The sequence below is a fragment of the Musca vetustissima genome, unplaced genomic scaffold, assembly GCF_032173495.1.
Source record: "Musca vetustissima isolate MV318-11 ecotype Yass unplaced genomic scaffold, APGP_CSIRO_Mvet_v1 utg2835, whole genome shotgun sequence".
NCBI lineage: Eukaryota > Metazoa > Arthropoda > Insecta > Diptera > Muscidae > Musca > Musca vetustissima.
In genome coordinates this window covers 28,983-53,219 of record NW_026888486.1, presented here as the reverse complement: position 1 = coordinate 53,219, position 24,237 = coordinate 28,983, and the positions used below count along the sequence as shown (strand labels likewise).

General features: G+C 37.8%; 1 protein-coding gene across 1 annotated transcript in view; it reads left to right on the top strand.

The window, feature by feature from the left end:
* Positions 1-24,237, top strand: part of LOC133336338 (tubulin beta chain) — a 40,302-nt gene that overhangs the window by 5,470 nt on the left and 10,595 nt on the right. The window contains exon 2 of the mRNA XM_061544631.1: positions 5,396-5,660. Coding sequence (XP_061400615.1) covers positions 5,396-5,660 — 265 coding nt within the window. The remainder of the gene's footprint in view (positions 1-5,395; positions 5,661-24,237) is intronic.

Sequence of the window (24,237 nt, the reverse complement as noted above, 5' to 3'; positions counted from 1 at the left end):
ACTCTTGATCAGAATAAAATTCTATGTATATTTATCCAAGTCCGTCTGTATATTTGTCTGTTAGAATCACAATATTTAAAAATAGAGCTTTGAAGTTTTACAATGAAATAGTTATTACTACTAGGATGTTTGATATTGCATATGGGAATTTTCCTCCCACGTTTTGGTATAGCTCCGGTTCCGCCAAATTTTCGTTATTTTAAAGGGATAAGTCGAATATTCCAACGGTTAAGTTACGGGCTGTAACTTAGCATTTCGAGGTGTGGGAGGCTGCATTCCAGATTCCTGAGGAAGGGAATGTTTCTTCCTTCATTCATCCGTTATCTGCCTGTCTACATAATGGATTAAAATATTTCCCATTATTAAATTTTTGTGCGTGATTGTTGTTAAAGATTAATTAAACTTTAAATTTTTTTATTATAATCTAAAAAGAAATTGTTACTACTACCTATATTCAATGTCCAATGATAAATTCTATTTCTATTACATATATAATTTCAATATTTTGTTTTTGCAAAATAGTCAGGCTTAATTGTTAATGATATTTTGAAATTTTCTTTTCAAACATGACTATCTTAAAAAAGCCACAAAAGTTCCATTGTATCTGACAATATTAATTTGGGAAAATTGGTAGAATTATCCATACCACACACACACACACATAAAGCTATGAATTTGGTTTTTGTGTGCAAACATTTTTCGATTAAGTCGATTTCTACTAACTGCAAAATTAATTACATTTGTCGGCAATAATCATCTGGACTTCATCAGTGTTACAAATTGAAAATACCGACTTTTAATTATGAAACTCGATTAAAATGTCAATTCCAGTTAACACTTCTAATAAACACATCGAACGCCCACACACACACACAAATTCATTCCATTTGCCCAATGCAATTGACAACGTAAAAATTCAATGTTCATTTGTTTTTGGTTAAAAGACCGAACCGCAATAGATTTGTCCACATTCACACAAAGAGATGCATCGTTTTTTTGTTTGTTTGATGATGATCGGGCTGAAGCTGAACGGTTGTAACTCTTTGACCAAAAATGTTCATTGAAATAAACGGCAATTTCATTGATAGGTGAGCGAATGAAATGTTTGATAATTAAATTGCAATTAGTTTTTATTTTCTTTGATTTTATACGGAGTAGGAGGAGAGGAAGAATATTCAATGGAAAAGGATATAGAAATGTGGAAATTGTATTATTTCAAATGACATTATGTGGGCATGTAATGATAAAATGATTAATTTTAAAAGCATAGCGGTATTTTGAAATAGGGCCGCAACGTCTAAATACCTATTCTGGACTTAAATCAACTAAAAGGTCTTAATGAATTATATGAATGAGGTAACCACACATTTTCTGGGTATAATTTACACCAGGCACGGGCAGAGCATAAAAAATTCTGTTCTCACACACTTGTCTTTGTGTGTGTGTCAATGGTTTTTCAATGGGTTCAGTTGAATGTGTGTGAGAGAATAGTGATACTTACTCTCGCGAGAGTGCACGCGTGCGGTGCTTCGCCCGACATTGATTTACACCCTTTTCTAAATCGGACGATCATAGGGGAGCTACGAGGGCTCCATAATATATTTACGGCATAATAAAGAAATATATAAAATATTTCTAACTTTTTATATACTTGAGGGAGACATTCAAAGTATCTAAAATCGATTGGTACTTCATACCAGGCTATTGGCACTCATCTTGGAAAATTGGTCTAGAACCTTGAACATACCGATAATGACACGAATTGTAAATGTTCTATAAAGAAGTTATTTACCCACCAAATTCCCGGAATGCCAAATACAGCCACTTCGTAATGCTAAATCATCTTCACTTCGGTTGGAAAATGCGCAGAGAACCATCTGGTCCTTTGTATGGGGCTATAGTCAATGATCGACCTATAATTGAAATTCCGTAATTACAGCAATTTGCAATACCATATATTTATCGAGGAATTGCAAGTTGGATATACACTCCACCCAACTTTCGAAACATTTTTATACCCTTCGCCACTCTGTGGTACAGGTTATTATGTCTTTGTGCATATGTTTGTAACAGGCAAAAGGAATCGAGATAGACACATGGGCCCGGTAGTACAAAATGAACAAATTCGCTGTTGCAAACATAAATTTAATGTGAAAAAAAATCTTTTCGGTGGGGGGGGGGGGGGGGGGGGGGGGGGGGGGGAGGCGGGCCCGGGTCCCCCGGGCCGCCCCCCGATTTAAGGTAAATTTTGCACAACGTATGAAATTGAGACTTGAACGGCGTTATTGGGCTTTACTGAAATTTGTGCAGATGCAGCCATAGTTTCTATATGTATTTCTAACGGGTGTCTGATTGAGATTAAAATTTTAACTGTGCGGCGTACCGAACAGCTTGTATCAATTTCGCTTTAAATCGTTTTCCATAAATTTGTCCCATAGTACGCACCCGACTTTAAATCTGCCCGAATGAAGGTAAATTTATCATAGGTTGCAGAAAGACGTGAGTATGTTCCTTCGAAGGAACTTTGACATACAATTGTAAGGATACATATGTACAATATACCCAAGTGGTGAAGGGTATCATATAGTCGGCCCAGTCTTTACTACATTCCTTACTGGTTTTAATTCGGATTTAGGCAATTCCAAAACATGGTTTTGAACATTTAAACAGAAACATTTGGCGGGAAAAAATCGCAAGCATTTTTTCTCGATGTGCAGGCACAAAAAATTAGTACTGAGTGCCAAATCAGGGTTGTATAGCAAATGGTTCCTCAGTTCCACGTTTCAGGCTGTCAAAAAGGCGTTGGTATAAGCCGACATTCATTACCATGTTTCATAATGATTTGTTTTTTCGAATTTCTGCAAAGACTTCAACGAAACAACTTGTGATGTACCTTTCAGAATTGGCTGTCCGGCGATGCTCAAACAAAACAGTCACTACATGACCAGTTTTGTGGAAAAAACTGACAATAATGTACTATGAGGTGCTTCTGTCACAAAGAGCTTTTGGTAGATTTGGCACATTTTCGGAGAGCTGCATAATCGATTGCTGTTTTTTTTCGAGTTCAACAGACAGATCGATGGTTTGTCACCTAAAATAAACATAGATCTATGAAACATTGCGTATTTTTATATCCTTCGCCGCACTGTGGTACAGGGTCTTTGTGCCTCTCTGTGTAACAGGCTAAAGGAAACGAGATAGACCCAATGATCCCTTTGGACAATAAGCATCGAATCACTTTCTGAGTCGATTTATGTATGTCAGTCTTATCCAAAGGAGATTAATTTTAACCCAGCTTATTCATTTGGCCCAAGGAAAAACAATATTTCTTGTTATACGATTATTTTCTCTAATTTAAATAGGGTTCTTCCTTGGGCCTTAGTTCTTCTTTATGTAATGTCTGCACCAATCTCCCAAAGTTTCTTTCCTACTGAGAAGAAATTTAGCATATCGCATGGAAATTAGTCTAGATAGATAGAGATAGTGTGTGTTAAGTTTCATTGAAATCGGATGAGATGCACCAAAGACCCAAAATTTAGCCGATTGTCACACAATTTTGCAAACCGTACTAAAGTTAGTATAAGCTAATCTCTGGCAAGTTTTGTTGAAATCTGCTCAAAATTTAGATATAGCTCCCGCATCATCCGATTTTAAGTAAATGGGGCACCAAAGACTCAAGATTAGGCCGATTTGCAAAAAAATTTACACAACGTACTGCAGTTTGTATGTTGTGTAAGCTAAGGTGTGTCAAGTTTTGTTGAAATCGGTTCAGATTTACATATAGCTTCCATATATATTTCCGTCCGATTTTAGGCAAATGATGCATGAAACTCCTCATTTTTGGCCGATTGACTCGAAAATTTTGCAAAACGTATCAAATTGAGACAGGAACCAGTGAGCGGAGCAGTATAGTCGGACGGAGCCGACCATACGATACCCTACACAACTACCACGGAACTCTAACTTTCTGCGTATATTTATTTCGAGTCTGGGCAATATTTCGTGATATTTGCAACCTCTTGACCGATTAGAGATCAACAGCAGCTCTTCCTTACACTGACATATTTTCCGAATATTCTCAATATTCAGTACAGGACTTCTAATTAATTGTCCAGATAGACTTCACCGTGGGTTTTCTTGTGATGTTCGGCTTGTGGCCTATAGATCGATTCGAAAAAAATACATATAATTATGTTTTAGTTCCTCTTCATCCCAAAGTTTTATGTGACCATAACCATAACATAACTTGACCATAACTGGAACCTTTTGGAAAATTTTAAAGTGTTCAGCGCTATATTTCTGCCCTCTAATGTAAATGGGTTACTAAATAATATCTGAATACGTATAAATATTTAAGTTTAACTCCCACATCCGAGTACATACGACATTGGTATCAATTTAAAGGTCAACCACTCCTCTTGGATATACTGTCAACTTTTCGGGTCTATGTCCTTCAGGAGTAATAGAATACCAATTTTGTCATTTTCGTGAAGATTGGTCCATAACTGTGGCCTGTATCAGAGTTACAAATTATAATGGAGAGACGAGCGGACGGACGGACACACATGTCTAGATCGACTCAGCTAGTCGAGGTATGACGATCGGTATACTTAAAGGTGGGTCTAGGACCAATATTTCGCGGCATTATAAAGACTTGGGCCTGCACAAAGCTATAATACCCTGACAACATAGTAGTGTAAGGGCATAATGACGTTTTTGCTTTTTGTTGAAATTGCTGCACCTTACCGAATTTGTTAGGGTGTATCTGTTGAATATACCCAAAGTGACTATATTTTAGGATTACGAAGGGGTTTTTATTCCGTGACCTTGTTGGGTAAACAATACCTTCAAAGATCATTATCAATATATGTCCATATCCGTTATGCTCCATAGCTCAACGTTGCTTATGATGTTGAACCAGAATATTCTGCATAAGATCCTGAGGCATATGTTGAAAATATTATGCAAATTTTGAAAAAAAGTCGGTAACCCTCTTCGTGAGATATCATGCACTCCATCCACCCAGACACATAAACATACATTTCTAAAGCGACTCGAAATTTTCCTAAAAACGGATATAAATCATCAACCAACAGTATCCTGATGCTTAATACCTAAATAAAAATCTGTTTCCGATAATTTTCCCACAACAAAAACAACATCTCCGGCATATATTTATTAATAAAACAAAAATCAATAAAGCAATTTACACACAATGATAAAAAGGAGAAGACATCCCAGCCCAACAAATTCAATGGAGCGTGCATTTCAGGACATTTAATTAATAATTTTACAGAATTTATCCTATAAAACAAAAACAACAACCATATCCATAAATAATTGTCAAACATTTCACGTTCTTTTATTTTTTCTTCTCCCCTATCCTCACAAACAGCTAACAATGTCTGGTGTTACTACCTGCCTCCGTTTCCCCGGTCAATTAAATGCTGATCTGCGTAAACTGGCCGTGAACATGGTACCATTCCCACGTTTGCACTTCTTTATGCCTGGCTTTGCTCCCCTTACGGCCAAGGGCTGCCAACAGTATCGTGCTCTGACTGTAAGCGAACTTACCGCCCAAATGTTCGATGCCAAGAATATGATGACCGCTTGTGATCCCAGACATGGACGTTATTTGACTGTGGCTTGCATCTTCCGTGGTAAGTAAATTGCAAATGTGTGTGAATGTGACTGTGATTTTACATATCTGTGTGTGTACGGAGACAATTTTAATAATTCCGAAAAACCAAGATTTTTATCATTACATGTTCTTTACGAATTTTCCTTCATCCTATCATTTAACTTGAAACACTTACACATACACAGAAATGCAGTGTAAATACAAATATTTATGTAAACCATTGTAGATGTGTCGCTATGTTTGTGTTTGTGCACATATTTCTTAGTATTTACTGCTTCTGCTCTTGTAATTAATCCTTTTTGATTAATGATATGTCCTGATGTTCGCCTCTTCTACTGATGCTGATTAAATATGTCTTGTATTCCTTTGACGCATACACGATTACTCGTTTCCTTTGGTTTTTCCTTCTTGTCTCTGGCCTTTTGCTTTTCTGCTCCTTTACGAAAATTCACACTTAAACCAAGATTAAGTGGACGGACATACGTATTGTTAAAGTGATTTGTAATAATGTATTTGTAAATATTGTATAAGACACGTTAAGGCCTTATTAATTCTTCAGGTAATTAATGTTTTGAAGAACAAAGGAAATGAATGGAATTCTGAATGCCGACACCATTCAGAATTAAATGATGAAAAATTACAAGTAAGAAGAATGTTATTACATATAGAAAGGGAATGAAATTTATTATTATTTTAAAGCCAGGATAAGTTTATTTAAATGCTAAAACTGTACACAAATGGAACAGAATAAGACGGAAAACTTGAAAGACAACCCTCATATGAATTGAGCTTATTTTCCTATATTTGAATCTACTATTGTGGAAATGTTCGGAATATGAAATGTAGTTCGACATTATATAAAGTATAATCCTGCAAAAACTTTGAAATTTATCAAAATTGTCAGTATCGAGCTTCGGGAAAAAGTAAATTAATGGTGTTCAAAAATCGGGGTTTTGGATGGAAACGGATTTCGCTTAAATGAGATTTGCGTTTTCTTCCTTTCATAATCGATTAACATACTTTTTATCCTCCATTATGTAGAGAGTATATTTTGTTTGTTTTTTTTAAAGGTTAGAGGAATATTTTCAGTATATAACATTTTAATTCTCAGTATATGCCCGTGTTTTGCCATATAATCCATGTAATTGTCCCGCCCATGTTCAGCCTTATGGCTAATGAGGGTATAATATCGGTCAACCTTGGGGTATATCACGTATATATGCATAGGTCGAGCCCCATCTAAGGTATTTTTATTATCCTAGGAACAATTTTCAATCAAAGTGACTTTATTTTAGGATTACGAAGGGGGTTTAATTTGTCATTCCGTGATCTTGGTGGGTAAACAACATCTTCAAAGATCATTATCAATATATATCCATGTCCGTTATGCTCCACAGCTCAACGTTTCTTATGATGTTGAACCAGAATATTCTGCATATGATCCTGAGACATATGTTGCAAATATTATGTAAATTTTGAAAAAAGTCCACCCAGACACATAAACATACATACGTGTTTTGTCATATAATCCATGTAATTGTCCCGCCCATGTTTAGTCTTATGGCCTGGTGAGCAAGAAAACTCTCGAAACGAGTAACCGATTTCATCCAAACTTTGTACATCGTAATATTTCTTCCAAACTTAGTTCAAGATGAGGAATATCTTTCTTCTAAACATTAAATTTATAATATTATGCGAGCAGACTATGCGATTTTAACCTAACTTTGCACAATCTATTATCTTTATCAAGCCGAAGTTGGGACCCATCGGTCCTCTCCTTCTGGTACTTCCCCACATAGAGTCAAAAATTTCAATATTTATAAATCCAATATCAGACGAATGGAATGTCCGCTTTGAGCCAAACTTTACACAACCTGTTATCTTTACCAAGCCCAGATCAAGTCCGCAGATGGGACCCATTGGATCACTCCTTCTGGTACCACCCCACAAAGGGTAAACATTTTTCAATATTTATAAATCCAATATCAAGCGAATGGAATGTCCGATTTGAGCCAAATTTTGCACAACCTATTATTTTTACCAAGCCTAAATCAAGTCCAAATTTGGGACCTTTCGGTCCTCTCCTTCTGGTACCTCCCTCCACTGACTGACACTTTTTTACTTGTATACCCTTCACAACACTGTGGTATTATATCTTTGTGCATATGTTTGTAACAGGCAAAAGGAAACGAGATAGACACATGGTTCCATATGAGAATATGCATAGAATCACTTTCTAAGTCGATTTATGCATGTCCATCCTTCCGTCCATGTTAAATTGTAAAAAAAGTACAGGTCGCATTTATGATCCGAATTGGATGAAATTTGGTACAGGACGAACCCTATTGAAATTGGGAAAAATCGGTTCATACTTAGATATAGCTCGTCCGATTTAATGTAAATGGTGCACCAAAGTCCCTAGATATCCTTCGATTTGGACGAAGTTTGGCACAGCGTACTAAATTGGGCCTACAATGATGTGTGTAAAATATCTTTAAAACCAGTTCAGGTTTAGATATAGCTCTCATATATATTTTCGACCGATTTAATGTAAATGATTGACAAAAGTCCCTATATATCTTTCGATTTGAGCGAAATTTGGCATAGCGTACTGGATTGAGTCTAGAATGATGTGTGTAAAATTTCTTGAAAATCGGGTCAGATTTAGATATAACTCCGATATATATTTTCGCCGATTTAATGTAAATGGTGTACCAAAGGCCCTATATATCTTTCGATACGCACGAACTGAATTGAGTCTAGAATGATGTTCGTAAATTTTTCTGAAAATCGGTTCATATTTATATATACCTTCCATATCTATTTTCATCCGATTTTAAGTAAGTGGTGCACTCATGTTTGTAATTTTGACATGAAATTTGAACAGAACATAAAATTGAGCATAGAATGACGTAATTACGTTTTGTAGAAGTTCAGATATAGTCCATATATATTTCCGACCGAGTTAGTGTTAATTGGGCTCCAACTATTCAACGGGTGCCCGATTGATATTTGCTTTAAATTAATTTACATAATTTTGTCCCTCTGTGCCAAACGAATGGCATGTCAGCAATTCACCTTTGCATAGTTCTATCTCTATTTTTTTAATAATATATTTCTATGAACTCTCTACATCAAAAATGCCCCAAGTCGATATTTCGATTTTTGAAATTACAGGAGTAATATGATAGGTATACTCTTGTAACTCCACCCCAAATAGTAAAATATCTGATGACATAAGATTTTACTAATTCTCTATATAATGAACCCACCCGATATTAAGTTTTCCAACAGTTTTGACCAACATCGAATATTTATAATCTTTAACGTTAAAAATATCCAACTTTCATTTTACCACATTTATTCAATTATTAAAGTACTAAAATATGACACCAAAAATATGTTTCCTGTCTATCATCCCCCTCGTCCCATTTTTGTTTGCAAATAACGGGGTTTACAATACCCATCATCATTGTCAAAAAGAAAACAAAAAGCTGTTGCAGGCGTCGCTGGCTTGACAGCCAAAAATGCCAACAGATCATTAATCAAACGCCATGTAAAAAGCGAACGAAACAAAATACTTTAGCAGGTCTGTTAACAAATATTTTTCTGGTCTGCCATTTTTTCGGATGTGTCAAGCCTCTCCGGGGAAAAGCTAAATTCCTTATGTCGCACGTCTCACCTGGCAAAATGTCTGAGCTGTTATTAAGTGGGCTTATTAACGTATTACTTACTTGACAGCAACAACAATCAACCCTTGGGTGGCGGTAGTAACGAGTGTGGTGGATGGGTTTTGAAGGGGGATGCTTGGGAACAGTGGGGAATAAATGGAAGTGAATAAAAATGAAAAATAGGAAATGAATAAGACGAGGAGGGAAAAAAGAATAAGAATGCAGAATGAGGTGAGCATTTTAAAAAACTAACATCGGTCGGGATATATATAGGCAGGGGCGAAAAAATCAAAAGACAATTTAATTTTTATAATCTGCAACTTATACTCCCTAAATTGGACCTATATTTTAAATGTTTGGTGAAATAGCTTTCTACCCCTGAAGAGACCTAAATGCCAAATGACAGCCATGTCGTTTGGGAAAATGTGCATAGATCCTTGGAAGCACCTAAAATTAGTCAAAAAATTAGCATGGAGGCTATAACAAAATATGAACCAATACTGACTATTTCTTGGGAAGTAGTTTTTACCCACATTGAGATATTCTATCCATAGAAGGCCTATATGGGTCTTCTATCCATATAAGACCTTTAGAGATATTCTATCCATAGATGTCTTCTTTCAACAGGTGGTCTTCTATCTGTTGTGTGAAATTGATTGGGCGCCGTTTGCAGTTGTAGATTCTATCCAGAAAAGACCTATTGAGGTCTTCTATTCATGGAAGACCTATAAAGGTCTTCTATCCATAGAAGACCTATAGAGGTCCATAGAATACCTGTAGAGGTCTTCTATCCATAGAAGACCTGTAGAGGTCTTCAATCCATAGAAGATCTGTAGAGGTCTTCTATCCATAGAAGACCTGTAGAGGTCTTCTATCCATAGAAGACCTGTAGAGGTCTTCAATCCATAGAAGATCTGTAGAGGTCGTCTATCCATAGAAGACCTGTAGAGGTCTTCTATCCATAGAAGACCTGTAGAGGTCTTCTATCCATAGAAGACCTGTAGAGGTCTTCTATCCATAGAAGACCTGTAGAGGTCTTCCATAGAAGACCTATCCATAGAAGACCTGTAGAGGTCTTCTATCCATAGAAGACCTGTAGAGGTCTTCTATCCGTAGAAGACCTGTAGAGGTCTTCTATCCATAGAAGACCTGTAGAGGTCTTCTATCCATTTAAGACCTGTAGAGGCCTTCTATCCATAGAAGACCTGTAGAGGTCTTCTATCCATAGAAGACCTGTAGAGGTCTTCTATCCATAGAAGACCTGTAGAGGTCTTCTATCCATATAAGACCTGTAGAGGCCTTCTATCCATAGAAGACCTGTAGAGGTCTTCTATCCATAGAAGACCTGTAGAGGTCTTCTATCCATAGAAGACCTGTAGAGGTCTTCTATCCATAGAAGACCTGTAGAGGTCTTTTATCCATAGAAGACCTGTAGAGGACTTTTATCCATAGAAGACCTGTAAAGGTATTTTATCCATAGAATACCTGTAGAGGTCCTCCATACATAGAAATCCTTCATAGGTCTTCTGTACATAGAACACCTGTGAAGGTCTATGTCGGAGGTCTACCGTTATAAAATGTTATTTGTCCTAGATGTCATTAAATTTTGTACGTTTGTCTTTTTTTTGTAAAATAACCGAGAGCCGGGAGAGTTTGTTTTCTAATAAAATGACAAAGTTTTACGCTTGAGCTGCAAAAGTTATGGTTACATGGGTTAAAAATCCTTACGAAGTTTTCGAATCCTCTACAAGACAAACAATGAATTTTGGGGAGGGAAGGAGAGGACGGTCGAACGGAAAAGTGTTTATGGTCTGTTGTTAAAAAACTATTTTTCATTTTTTTATTGTGTGTTGCGATCCATTTATTTTTTGTCTATAGCATCCCGCCATTATTCGGCGGCGAAAATGTCATTAAGCTAAAGCTGTCATTGTTGTCATGATTACGAATGCTACGTGTTTGTGTTGTTGCTGTTCTTGGTTCCTAGAGTAACCACAATTATTCGTAAAGAGTGAAAATGTTAATGGAAACCATCATCATTCTCTCCTTGAATAACTTCTTTGTGTTCGGTTGGAAAAAACGACTAAAAGTCGAAAAGTTTTAAAGCTGACTCTTAACTTTGGATTAGTTGTTAGAAATGGACCTACAAAATGATTTTTTTCTGTCTAAAAAATTTTTCTTGGAAATAAGGCTGCAGACGCTGAAAATATGTTTTGTGTTTCAGTATTTTTAACTTAATTTCTAAATGAAATGAAAACGAAATGAATTGTTCATAACAAATGTTGTAGTTGTGCCATTATTTATTAAAAATGTTTGAATTTATTATGAATTTCTATACAATTTACTTAAGTTTTGCAATATTTGGTTTTTGTACTAAAGGATATTGTTTAGACGGCTATGTTGTGAAAATATAAACATGAACTCTTAGGTGTTGAAGTTCACGGTCTTATAACACAGTGCAACAAGATTTTTTTGGGGTGGAAAATTCCTTACTGGGATGAACACCCTTGGCGAGTATACTAATTGTTTCTACAAAGGCTCAGCTTAATTTCCTAAATATTAGGTTTATATTTTTATATGAACTATAGGACTTTATTTATCATCCTTCGGAATGTCAGAAATATGCACCGTTTTGTTGTATGATTTGTTGCCATTTTAAAGACAGCTTCATAATTCCTCTCTCATAGAAGTCCTGCTCACTATTTGCAAAGAAAAAAATTAGTAGTCGATTTTCACAATCCTCCCAAGATACCAATTCTTATCATTGAAGAAATTTTGCAATTTAAGAAAAGGATGATAATCGTTTGGTGCCAAGTCCGGACTGTATGGCAGATGCATTAAAAACTTCCCAACCAAACTCCCGAAGTTTCTGGCGAGTCACTGTAGGTGAGTGGCCTAACGTTGTCCTGGTGGAACCCGACACCTCTCCTGTTGGCCAATTCTGCCCGTTTCTGGTGAATAGCTATCATCAAACGGTCCAGTTGTTGGCAGTAGAGATCAGAATTTAGCGTTTGTTCATATGGAAGCAACTCATAGTAAATGATCTCTTTCCAGTCCCACCAAATGCATAGCAGAACCTTCCTGGCTGTTAGTCCTGGTTCAGCCACCGTTTGAGGTTCTTCATCCCTCTTTACCACAATCGTTTTCGCACTGGTAACTTGGAGTCGGTTTAAAATGTCTGTCCGTCTGTCTGCGCTAAAAATAACTTTTATATGACTATTTGACCGATTTGAACAAAAAACAAGTGAAAAAAGTTTTTAGGATACCCTCCACTTGAAATGAAAATATAGAAAACATACCAAAAGTGGACCTATAAATGGGTTTATGGAAATCAATATGTACACCAAATACAAATTTCAGTTAATTATAATGGGGATATTTCCTAAAATCTGAAAACCCCAAAAAGTGTACTGATGTTGGTAACGCATTATAGAGTATGAAATCCTCATACTATTGTAATTTAGATTACAAAGTTATATGAGGGTATGCCTAAAGGGGGACCAATATTGGTTGCATAGTGTAGGAAATAGGGAATATTTGGGGTTACCATTATATGAGGGCTATATGTCAATTTCGAACCCAATATTTTAGTTTTGTATTTCAATTCTTTCCTTCAGGATGTATAATTATATGGCATTTAGGCCTGCCGATACATTTCATTATCATCAGGTTCGAGTTTTTTATCACGATATCCTTAGAAAGCGGAATGATTAAAAACTTACTATTTCCAGCAACGACTATCACCTATACTACGGTAGCATACAAACCCAATACACGGAATTAATGAGCAAACTATTTTAATATAAACCAGTAAGGAAAGTAGTAAAGTCGGACGGGGCCGACTATATGATACCCTTCACCACTATGGGTATATTAAACAGGACTATTAGCATGAAATGGGATGAAATAAAATATGTGATATTTTTCTAAATGTGAATCTACCTAGATCTATCCATAAACATGTCATTCGTTTGTTACAATGGGACAAAAGTATGTAAATCGACTTCAAACTAATATAAATAGGTCATCCGTTGGGCTATGTCTGTACTTCTAGAAAACGCAACTACGTTATTCTATGCTCAATTTTGTACGTTGTGCAAAATGTGATGTCAATCACATTTGATGCCCAATTTACTTGAAATCGTTCGAAAATATATATGGAAGCTCTATCCAAATATTAAGCGATTTCAAACAAACTTGTCACAGCTTAGGTTATACTAATTTCAGAACGTTCCTGGTTCCCTGGTGCGTCAATTATTTAAAATCAATCTATAATAAAAGGGAGCTATATCTAAATCTGGACCGATTCTCTCGAAACTTGGAAGACACCACTGTAGGCTTAATTCAGTACGTTATGCCAAATTTCGTGCAAATCGAAGGATACATAGGGACTTTGGTGCACCATTTACATAAAATCGGACGAAACTATATATGGGAGCTATATCTAAATCAGGACCGATTTTCACGAAACTTGACAGACATCATTCTAGGCTCAATTCAGTACGTTATGCCAAATTTCGTGCAAATCGAAGGATATATAGGGACTTTGGTGCCTCATTTACATGAAATCGGACGAAACTATATATGGGAGCTATATCTAAATCTGGACCGATTTTGACGAAACTTGGCAGACATCATTCTAGGCTCAATTCAGTACGTTATGCCAAATTTCGTGCAAATCGAAGGATATATAGGGACTTTGGTGCATCATTTACATGAAATCGGACGAAACTATATATGGGAGCTATATCTAAATCTGGACCGATTTTCACGAAACTTGGCAGACATCATTCTAGGCTCAATTCAGTATGTTATGCCAAATTTCGGGCAAATCGAAAGATATATAGGCTCTTTGGGGTACCATTTACATGAAATCGGACGAAACTATATATGGGAGCTATATCTAAATCTGGGCCGATTTTCACGAAACTTGGCAGACATCACTCTAGGCTTAACTCAATACGTTGTGCCAAATTTCGTGCTAATCGAAAGATATATAGGGTCTTCGGGGCATCATTTACATGAAATCGGACGAAACTATATATGGGAGCTATATCTAAATCTGGACCGATTTTCACGAAACTTGGCAGACATCATTCTAGACCTAAATGATTACGCTGTACCGAATTTCGTGCAAATCGAAAGATATATAGGGACCGTTTACATTAAATCGGTTAAATATATATATGGGAGCTATATCTAAATCTGAACCGATTTTTCCCAATTTCAATAGGGTTCGTCCTTGGGCCAAACAAATGAACTGTGCCAAATTTCATCCAATTCGGATCATAAATGCGACCTGTACTTTGCTCACAAAAATACATGGACAGACAGACGGACGGACATGCATAAATCGACTCAGAAAGTGATTCTATGCATATTCTCAAAAGGAACCATGGGTCTATCTCGATTATTTTTGCCTGTTACAAACATATGCACAAAGACATAATACCCTGTACCACAGTGTGGTGAAGGGTATAACAAGGGAGTTATATTGGAACTACCCCTAAATGGGGGCGAATATTAATAATTATTGGTAGGGAGATTTATTATCATATTGTTACGAAAATAACTTTAGATTTAAGATTAATTTAGATGAATTCCGTTAATTTAAGAATTTGAATTGTAACGTAAATTTCTACTACGCAGTTTATTCGAATAACTTCACAACAACAACTACTGTATAGATTTTTCTACATCCTTCCATTTCGTCTTCCATTTTCTATTTTGTTATTGTCGTACAATTCTTGTTAAACGTCATCATTGATGATCGCTTAATTCCTCTTTCTTTGTTACCCCCTCGCCTGTATATGTGTTGTTATTGTTTACTCAATGTAAGTTTGTATGTGTTGTTGTTATTGTTTACTCAATGTAAGTTTGTATGTGTTGTTGTTATTGTTCACTCAATGTAAGTTTGTATGTGTTGTTGTTATTGTTCACTCAATTTAAGTTTGTATGTGTGTTGCATTGGTAGATTGTTCGTGATCTAGGTGTTACCAGATCGTCTAGAAACTTCTGTAGCGGCAAGCAAGGCTCATATAAATAGGGGAAATGGAAAGGCAGTTAGTCAGTTGTGAATCAGATCGCGAATTGAAACCGTCGTGTAAAGTAAAGTGCAAAGTAAAGTTGTGTGAATAAAGTCATTGTAATAATCGTAATCTGAAAGAACCCGCGTTTTATTTGATACGAACTGTATCGGGAAATAAAACAACGTCTACACGGGATTAAGTAAAATCCAAGAACGTAACAATTGGTGTCGGAAGTGAGATTACGATAATACTACGATGAAGTTTAAGGATCTACGAGTGGAAGACTTGAAGAAGGAGCTGAATAAATTGGAATTGTCCTCTACTGGCAACAAGGCTGAGCTACAAAAACGTCTGTTGGATGAGTTCGAGCGCCGTGGTATGAACATCGATACATATGAGTTTGACAGTAAGGATGAAGTGGATTTATCGGGAATGGGCGAATCCAACGGTGGGGAAGTCTCGTCAGTAGCTGCCAGGGGTGACGATTTCAGAGAAATGCTGGCTAAAATGTTCGAAGAGAATTCCAGAAACACGAGACGAATGTTCGAAGAGAATTCCAGAAAATTAGAAGAAAACTCGAGACGAATGTTCGAAGAGAATTCCAGAAACTTAGAAGAAAACACGAGACGAATGTTCGAAGAAAATTCGAGAATAACGAACGAGAAACTCGAGTACATTACAGAAGTTATTGGAAGGAGAGTGGAAACTGTGGAGGTCCAAATTAAAGAGTTGGATAAGAAAGTGCAGTCGGTTGACGAGAAATTTCTGGCCCACGACCACAGGTTTACGAATCTGGAGAAGAAAATTTCGGAACTGGAAATTAAAGGTGGTCCGGTGCGAGTTCCTGATAACGCACTAAAAATCAAACCTCCTGTATTCGACGGCTCTACGTCATTCAATGTTTTCAAGTTACAGTTCGAGACAGTGGCTTCTAGAAATTCGTGGAACGACAGACTACGGACCATCCAGAGATAATACCGCCCTGTGCCGAAGCAATAATATGGGTACCAATGAATGGAGATTGTGGAGCCGAGAAGTTGTGGGTGGTGGAACCAGTAGAAAACATAAACAGTAACATCCTAATAGCGAATGCCCTGGTGAAAAGCAACAAGGACGGATTGATTCCTGTTAGAGTTTTGAACCTGTCAAACAAGCAAGAGCAAATTTGCCAATTTTCCGATGTTGGTCAATGCACACCAGCTGAAGCTGTAATTAATTTGGAAACTAGCACCGAAAAGCCAGCAGCCATGGAGAAGAAGCACCTCGACGGCTACATAAAAGAGTGGACACACCAATTATCACCTTCCCAGAGGAACAAGGCTAAGCAGCTGTTATGGAAATATGCCGCTACCTTTGCGTTGACAAAAGAGCACCAAGGAAGAACATCAGTGGTGAAGCATGAAATCCATACAGCAGACGCGAGACCCATTAAACAGCCTCCAAGAAGTGTTCCCCTAGCAAAAAGAGACGAGGTCCAGAAGCTGATAAGTGAAATGGAAAAGAGTGGTGTAATAGAACCATCGTCAAGTCCATGGTGCTCCCCAGTGGTCTTGGTCAAGAAAAAAGACGGAAGCACCCGATTTTGTGTGGACTACAGAAAGTTGAATGATGTCACCAAGAATGACAGCTATCCGCTCCCAAGAATCGACGACACTTTGGACACATTAGCCGGGACGTCATGGTTCTCCACCCTCGACCTGCAGAGTGGGTACTGGCAAGTAGAGATCGCCGAGAAAGATAAAGAGAAAACAGCGTTTGGCGTTAATGGGGGTCTCTGGCAGTTCAATGTCATGCCATTCGGACTCTGCAACGCCCCGGCTACATTTGAAAGGCTGATGGAGCGTGTGTTAAAAGGGCTGCAGTGGAAGTCGTGCCTCATATACCTGGATGACATCATAGTCATGGGACGCAACTTCGACGAACACATCAAGAACTTAAGGGATGTTTTACAGCAGCTTTCGTCTTCAGGCCTCAATTTAAACCCAAAGAAGTGCAGTCTCTTCCAACGAGAGGTGAAGTTCCTGGGGCACCACGTGACGCCGGAGGGCATATCGACGGATAAGGAGAAAATTCAAGCCGTCAGAGATTGGCCGCCGCCCCGAAATCTCCATGAGCTGCGAAGCTTTCTGGGTCTCTGCACCTACTACCGTCGATTTGTCCCAAATTTTGCCAACATCGCCGCCTGTCTACACCGCTTGACGCAAAAAGGCCAGAGGTTTCAGTGGGGCAACGACCAAGAAGAGGCATTCAGTAAACTCAAAGACATGCTATGCAGATCCCCATTTTGGCATACCCTATACCTGGCGGCAGGTTTGCTCTGGACACAGACGCAAGTGCGTGCGGCATCGGTGGCGTCCTTTCCCAGGAAATCGACGGACAGGAAAAAGTCATCGGGTACTACAGCCGGACATTGTCGAAACCTGAGAGGAATTACTGTGTGACGAGGAGAGAGCTGCTTGCTGTCCTTGAGAGCGTTAAACACTTCCACAAATACCTATATGGTCAACATTTCCTGCTGAGGACCGACCACGCTGCTCTCCAATGGTTGCTGCAGTTTAAGAATCCGGAAGGTCAACTAGCCCGTTGGATCGAGAGGCTCCAGAGTTATGACTTCAAAATCGAGCACAGAAAAGGCGGAAAACACGGTAATGCTGATGCCCTGTCTCGTCGGCCATGCAAGGTAGAATGCAGGCATTGTTCAAAGGCTGAGTGTAAGGAGAATATCGTTGATGTCCGGCTATTGCAGTTTGAGTCGGGTGAAGATTGGTCGACGGAACAACGAGGGGATCCCATTCTGGGCAAAATAATTTCGGCCATAGAAACGGGCAAGCGACCTAGTCGCAAAGAAATTACCTCCGAAAGCCCTCTTTTAAAATCCTATTGGGCCCAGTGGGACAGTCTGCTTATAAAAGATGGTTGCCTATATCGCAAATGGGAAAGTGAGGACGGTAAATCTCACCGGAATTTGATCGTCGTCCCAGACTCCAAAATAAGAGATGTCTTGTCGGAGTTTCACGATGGGCCAAGTGGAGGACATCTTGGCATAGCAAAGACGGCTGAAAAGGTAAAGCAGAGATTCTACTGGGTCGGCTGTCAAAAATCCATTGCCGACTGGATCGCCAATTGTGAAAGGTGCATAAGAGCTAAAGGTCCAACACGGAAGAGTCGAGGCTACATGCAGCAGTATAATTCAGGAGCCCCTTTTGAAAGAATCGCAATGGATGTAGCTGGACCGTTCCCCACAAGCGACTCTGGGAACCGGTATGTCTTAGTGGTCATGGATTACTTCAGTAAATGGCCAGAGGTTTATGCTATCCCAAATCAAGAAGCCAGGACAATTGTGGATGTGTTCAGCAAAAATTGGATTTGTCGCTATGGTGTTCCATCGGAGGTTCATTCCGATCAAGGTAGGAACTTTGAATCAGCGATCTTCAAGGAAATGTGTGACTCCTACGGAATCAAGAAAACCAGAACGACGCCTCTACATCCACAATCAGATGGCATGGTGGAAAGATTGAATCGTACCCTGGAAGAACATCTACGGAAAGTGGTGGACAGTGGCCAACGAGACTGGGATGAGCATATTCCAAAGTTTTTACTGGCTTATAGATCGGCCATTCATGATTGCACATCCCGGACCCCAGCCAAAGTTCTGTTCGGAAATGAATTAAAGCTACCTGGCGATTTGATATTCGGTGCTACCCCAAACGACGATGTGAACCAAGAAGAAGACAGTCAGAACTCTTTTAGTAAAATCCACGATGCAGTTCGCCATCGAATAAAAATGGTTAGCAACCGCATGAAGGCAAGGTACGATCGAGCGGCAAATACCGATGGGTTCCAAGAAGGGCAACTGGTACTATTGTTCAACCCACAACGAAAAAAAGGACTATGCCCCAAATTGCAAACGCACTGGGAAGGACCCTACAAAATTGTCACGAAAATAAATGACGTCGTTTATCGCATCCAGAGGAGCGACAGTCCCAGGTCGAAGATGAAAGTTGTACATTTGGAGCGGCTGGCCCCCTACGGAACGGGAACTGTGCCTATTCGGGACGAACAGGCTTAAGCGGGGGGCAATGTTACGAAAATAACTTTAGATTTAAGATTAATTTAGATGAATTCCGTTAATTTAAGAATTTGAATTGTAACGTAAATTTCTACTACGCAGTTTATTCGAATAACTTCACAACAACAACTACTGTATAGATTTTTCTACATCCTTCCATTTCGTCTTCCATTTTCTATTTTGTTATTGTCGTACAATTCTTGTTAAACGTCATCATTGATGATCGCTTAATTCCTCTTTCTTTGTTACCCCCTCGCCTGTATATGTGTTGTTGTTATTGTTTACTCAATGTAAGTTTGTATGTGTTGTTGTTATTGTTTACTCAATGTAAGTTTGTATGTGTTGTTGTTATTGTTCACTCAATGTAAGTTTGTATGTGTTGTTGTTATTGTTCACTCAATGTAAGTTTGTATGTGTGTTGCATTGGTAGATTGTTCGTGATCTAGGTGTTACCAGATCGTCTAGAAACTTCTGTAGCGGCAAGCAAGGCTCATATAAATAGGGGAAATGGAAAGGCAGTTAGTCAGTTGTGAATCAGATCGCGAATTGAAACCGTCGTGTAAAGTAAAGTGCAAAGTAAAGTTGTGTGAATAAAGTCATTGTAATAATCGTAATCTGAAAGAACCCGCGTTTTATTTGATAAGAACTGTATCGGGAAATAAAACAACGTCTACACGGGATTAAGTAAAATCCAAGAACGTAACAATATGCAACTACAAGATACCAAATTACAGCAAATTCGGTTGGAAAACTCGCCCAAGAACCCCAAAACACCAACATTTGGGAGTAACCTTATATAGGGGTCTACCCGAAAACATTCACTTACATTTATAATTTTTAATGAAGAAATTTGTACCAAATAAGAATCCGAATTTTACCAAATTCGGTTGAAAAACGCGCCCAAGAACTCCAAAATAACGAAAATGGACCGATATAGCCCATCTTCGAACATGGCAAAATTTTGGCGATCTATCTCAATTCGTTTAGACGCTAGAGTTATTACAACAGACGGATAGACGAACAAGGCTATATCGTCATAGAATTTTACGCTGATAAAGAATATACCTTATAGATTCGGAAATGATAATTTCAATGTGTTATAAACAAATATACCCTCCATACTATGGTGGAGGGTTAAAAAACACTTTCCACCACAATTCAGTATAACATTTTATTTATAGCTCCAGTTGGGTTGGATATGAAAACATTCTCAAAGCCCAATATTCAGATCTAACACCATACTATTTTTTTATGGTCACACAATCTTATAATCCCCCTCGACAAAGACCCCCGCTTTAACAGACCTTTTTCTTGTGGTTCGTCCGTTCTCTTCGCTAGGGTTCGCCTAGAAAAATGTACTTAAAACCAGAGCTCCGATTTGCTCGATTTTACTCGCGAGTGAAAAATACTCCCGAGCGGGAGTAAGTAAAGAGTACGAGTTTTTTAGGGAGTATACTCTGCACTCTTTTATTTTGTTTGGAAGTGCTCGCGAGTACTCCTTGTTGAAGAAAAAGAGTGTGAGAGAAAACGTTCGAAATAGAGTAAGAGTTCACTCTAAGAGTGAAATCGAGTGGACAAATAAATTTGGTTGTTTGGTTATTTGTGTGTGTATGTAGTACCAATTTATTTATTTATTTTTTTTTTTTTTTTTTTATTTTGATCTTTTGTTTGCTGTGGGGAGATAGATCATTACAAAAATGAAATGACTTACATAAAGAGAACGCAGAAAACGAGCTTGTTGATGCATGCTTTCCCAGCAGTACTGCAAACCAAACATCACAAAACAAACAAACAATGCACACAAACAACATCAAGTAAAACAACGGTATCACAAAAAAAAAAAATAAAATAAATAATATTAAAAGAGTACTCGGCAAGAGTGTAATCTGCTCGATTTCGAGCGTATTTCACTCCCACTCGAAAACGAGCGTAGCACCTCCGCTCTTATTTGAGTGGCAGAGAAAAATAGAGTAAACTCTATTTACTTTTTCTACTCGCAGGAGTACTCCCGCTCGAATTCGAGCGAGTTTCACTCTTTATTCGAATTCGAGCGAGCATTTCGGAGCTCTGCTTAAAACCGCAACCTAACAAGAAGGTCCACCTACCGCCTCATATATAGTCCAAAGTTGTTATACCCTTCACCACACTGTGGTACAGGGTATTATGTCTTTGTGCATATGTTTCTAATGTTTTGAGAATATGCATTAAATCACTTTCTGAGTCGATTTATGCATGTCCGTCCGTCTATCAGGACGGACGTCTGTAGATGTTAACTTGTAAACAAAGTACAGGTCGCATTTATGATCCGATTTGGATGAAATTTGGCATAACCACTTATTTGGCTCAAGGACGAACCCTATTGAAATTGGGAAAAATCGGTTCAGATTTAGATATAGCTCCCATATATAGGTTCGTCCGATTTAAGGTAAATGGTGCATATATATCATTCGATTTGCACGGAATTTGGCATAGAGTACTGAATTAGGTCCAGAATGATGTGTGCCAAGTTTCGAGAAAATTGGTTCAGATTTAGATATAGCTCCCATATATAGCTTCGTCCGATTTAAAGTAAATGGTGCACCAAAGTCCCTATATATCTTTCGATTTGTACGAAATTTGGCATTGCGTAATGAATTAATGAATGTGTGTTAAGTTTCTTGAAAATCGGTCCAGATTTAGATATAGCTCCCATATATATTTTCGTCCGATTTAATGTAAACGGTGTCGTCCAATTTTACAAATATATATATATATACGCTTATAATTGATTTTCATAATTTTGTCCCTGGTCCTTTGAAAATTCGACGACTTTTAGGTTTCATCTGTTGGATATACCGAAAGTGGTGAAGGGTATCATATAGTCGGCCCCGTCCGACTTTACTGCTTTCCTTACTGGTTTTTTTATAACTTTAATTTTTTAACAACATCTTCAGACAATTTGTTAAACCTTTAAACACTAATTAATTGTAGCTAATTTTAAAACACTTCGTCAAAAAAAGAGTTTTCAAATATTATTAAGAAAACAATTTGTCTCCAACCAACAACAACCACAGACAATACTAACATCGTACGTTTTCAACATTTGTTTATTCCTTAACATCAGACCTTAACATCAGATCCAAATATCTTGAATAACCAGACACGAATAATTAGACATCTCTAAAGGAGATTTGTCAAGACATCCTATTATTATCAAGTAGACCTTATTATTCGAAGGATTAATGACTTGTGAAATGTAAACTAAGTAAACCATAAGAAAATATTTACAAAATTAAAAAAAATGTGAAGCAAAAAAAACACAAAAAGACGCAACGAAACTAATTATAATTTGACTTTAAGACCTGAGAGACCAATAGAGAGACCAAAGCAGAAAGAGAGCTGACTAAAGATAATACGTGCGTGCCGCTGGAATATTAAAACAAATGAGGCATAACTACAGCTACACATAGCTACATCCATCCTCTATTATATATTGCACCTAACATCCGGACAACGTCAGGTTGTAACAGCCACACTGATCTGAGTGGCGGAATAACTAACCATGGTCATGACACGAGCCGTAACTAGAGTATGCAAAAAAAATCCAAACACACTCAACTTTCCAACAATGGCGCTTTGCAGGGTAAAAATAATTAATCAAAAAATTTATGCGTAAAATTAGTGGTCTTTCGGGAATATGAAAGCTGAATGCCGGCAAGTGAAATGTGTATTCTTTGTCAAACAGTGAGGTGTATCCAAGCTATACGTGTACATGGCGTAGCATATAACAAAAAACATTTGTTGTTAGCTGTGAAATATTTCCGAAATTATAATTTAAATACTTCCCTTTTGGTTTAAAGAAAAAAATATATAACGGATATATAGTGAAATGATGTGAGGTGGTGGTCTCATATTGTTTAGTGGTCTTTGACGCCGCTGTAACGACCAACCTGTTACAAGGCCTTACTTCGGCGATTAATGGCAAATGTTTACTGAGTGATAAAGGTGGAAGTTATATGCGATGTTTGGAGTGTTTTAAGATTTACATATTGTGTCCCTTAAGTGGCTAACTGATATATTTGCTTTGTGTATTGTTATGCAAATCATTTGACTTCTTCATAGCCTAAGACAATTTATTGTGTTATTACACGTTTAATAAATATTATTGTTATGTGTATAGACCAATTCTAATATACGAGTCTGTTGTCTGGTGGACAGCAATGAATAAAAAAATGTAACGTAAAAGCGTTGCAGAAAGTTCAAAGAACGTATTGCCTAGGTATATGTAGGGCAATGCGTACAACACCAACTAGGGTCTTGGAGACAATATTATATATACATCCAATAGGCATCCAAATAAAATATGAAGCGGCGGTTGCAGCTTTAAGACTTAAATCAATGGACAAGTGGATAGACACCGGACACAACACACCGCATAAAAACATATTACAGGCAACAACTGAGTCAACATTCAATATCTTTGATTCAGACCTCATACCTGAAACGAGAGTAGTAACATGGTGCGAAACTATGATACCAGATAGAGAACAATGGAATAGTGGAACACTAGTTCAGGTGCCGCCTGGTAAATGTTGCTACACAGATGGCTCTCGGCTAGGAGGAAAAACTGGGCTTGGACTTTTTATCGAAGAACCGGGTACCGAAATTTATCATTGTCTTACAGATCACAGCACGATCCTACATGCGGAGGTTCAAGCAATAACAAAGTGTCTTACTGGTCAGATTCAAACCAAGGACAAAATACAATAAATATTATTACGTATAGCAAACAAGCTTTTAAGGAAACCAAAACTCGTATGAACTAGGATTATTGACTTCGCTCTAAAATTA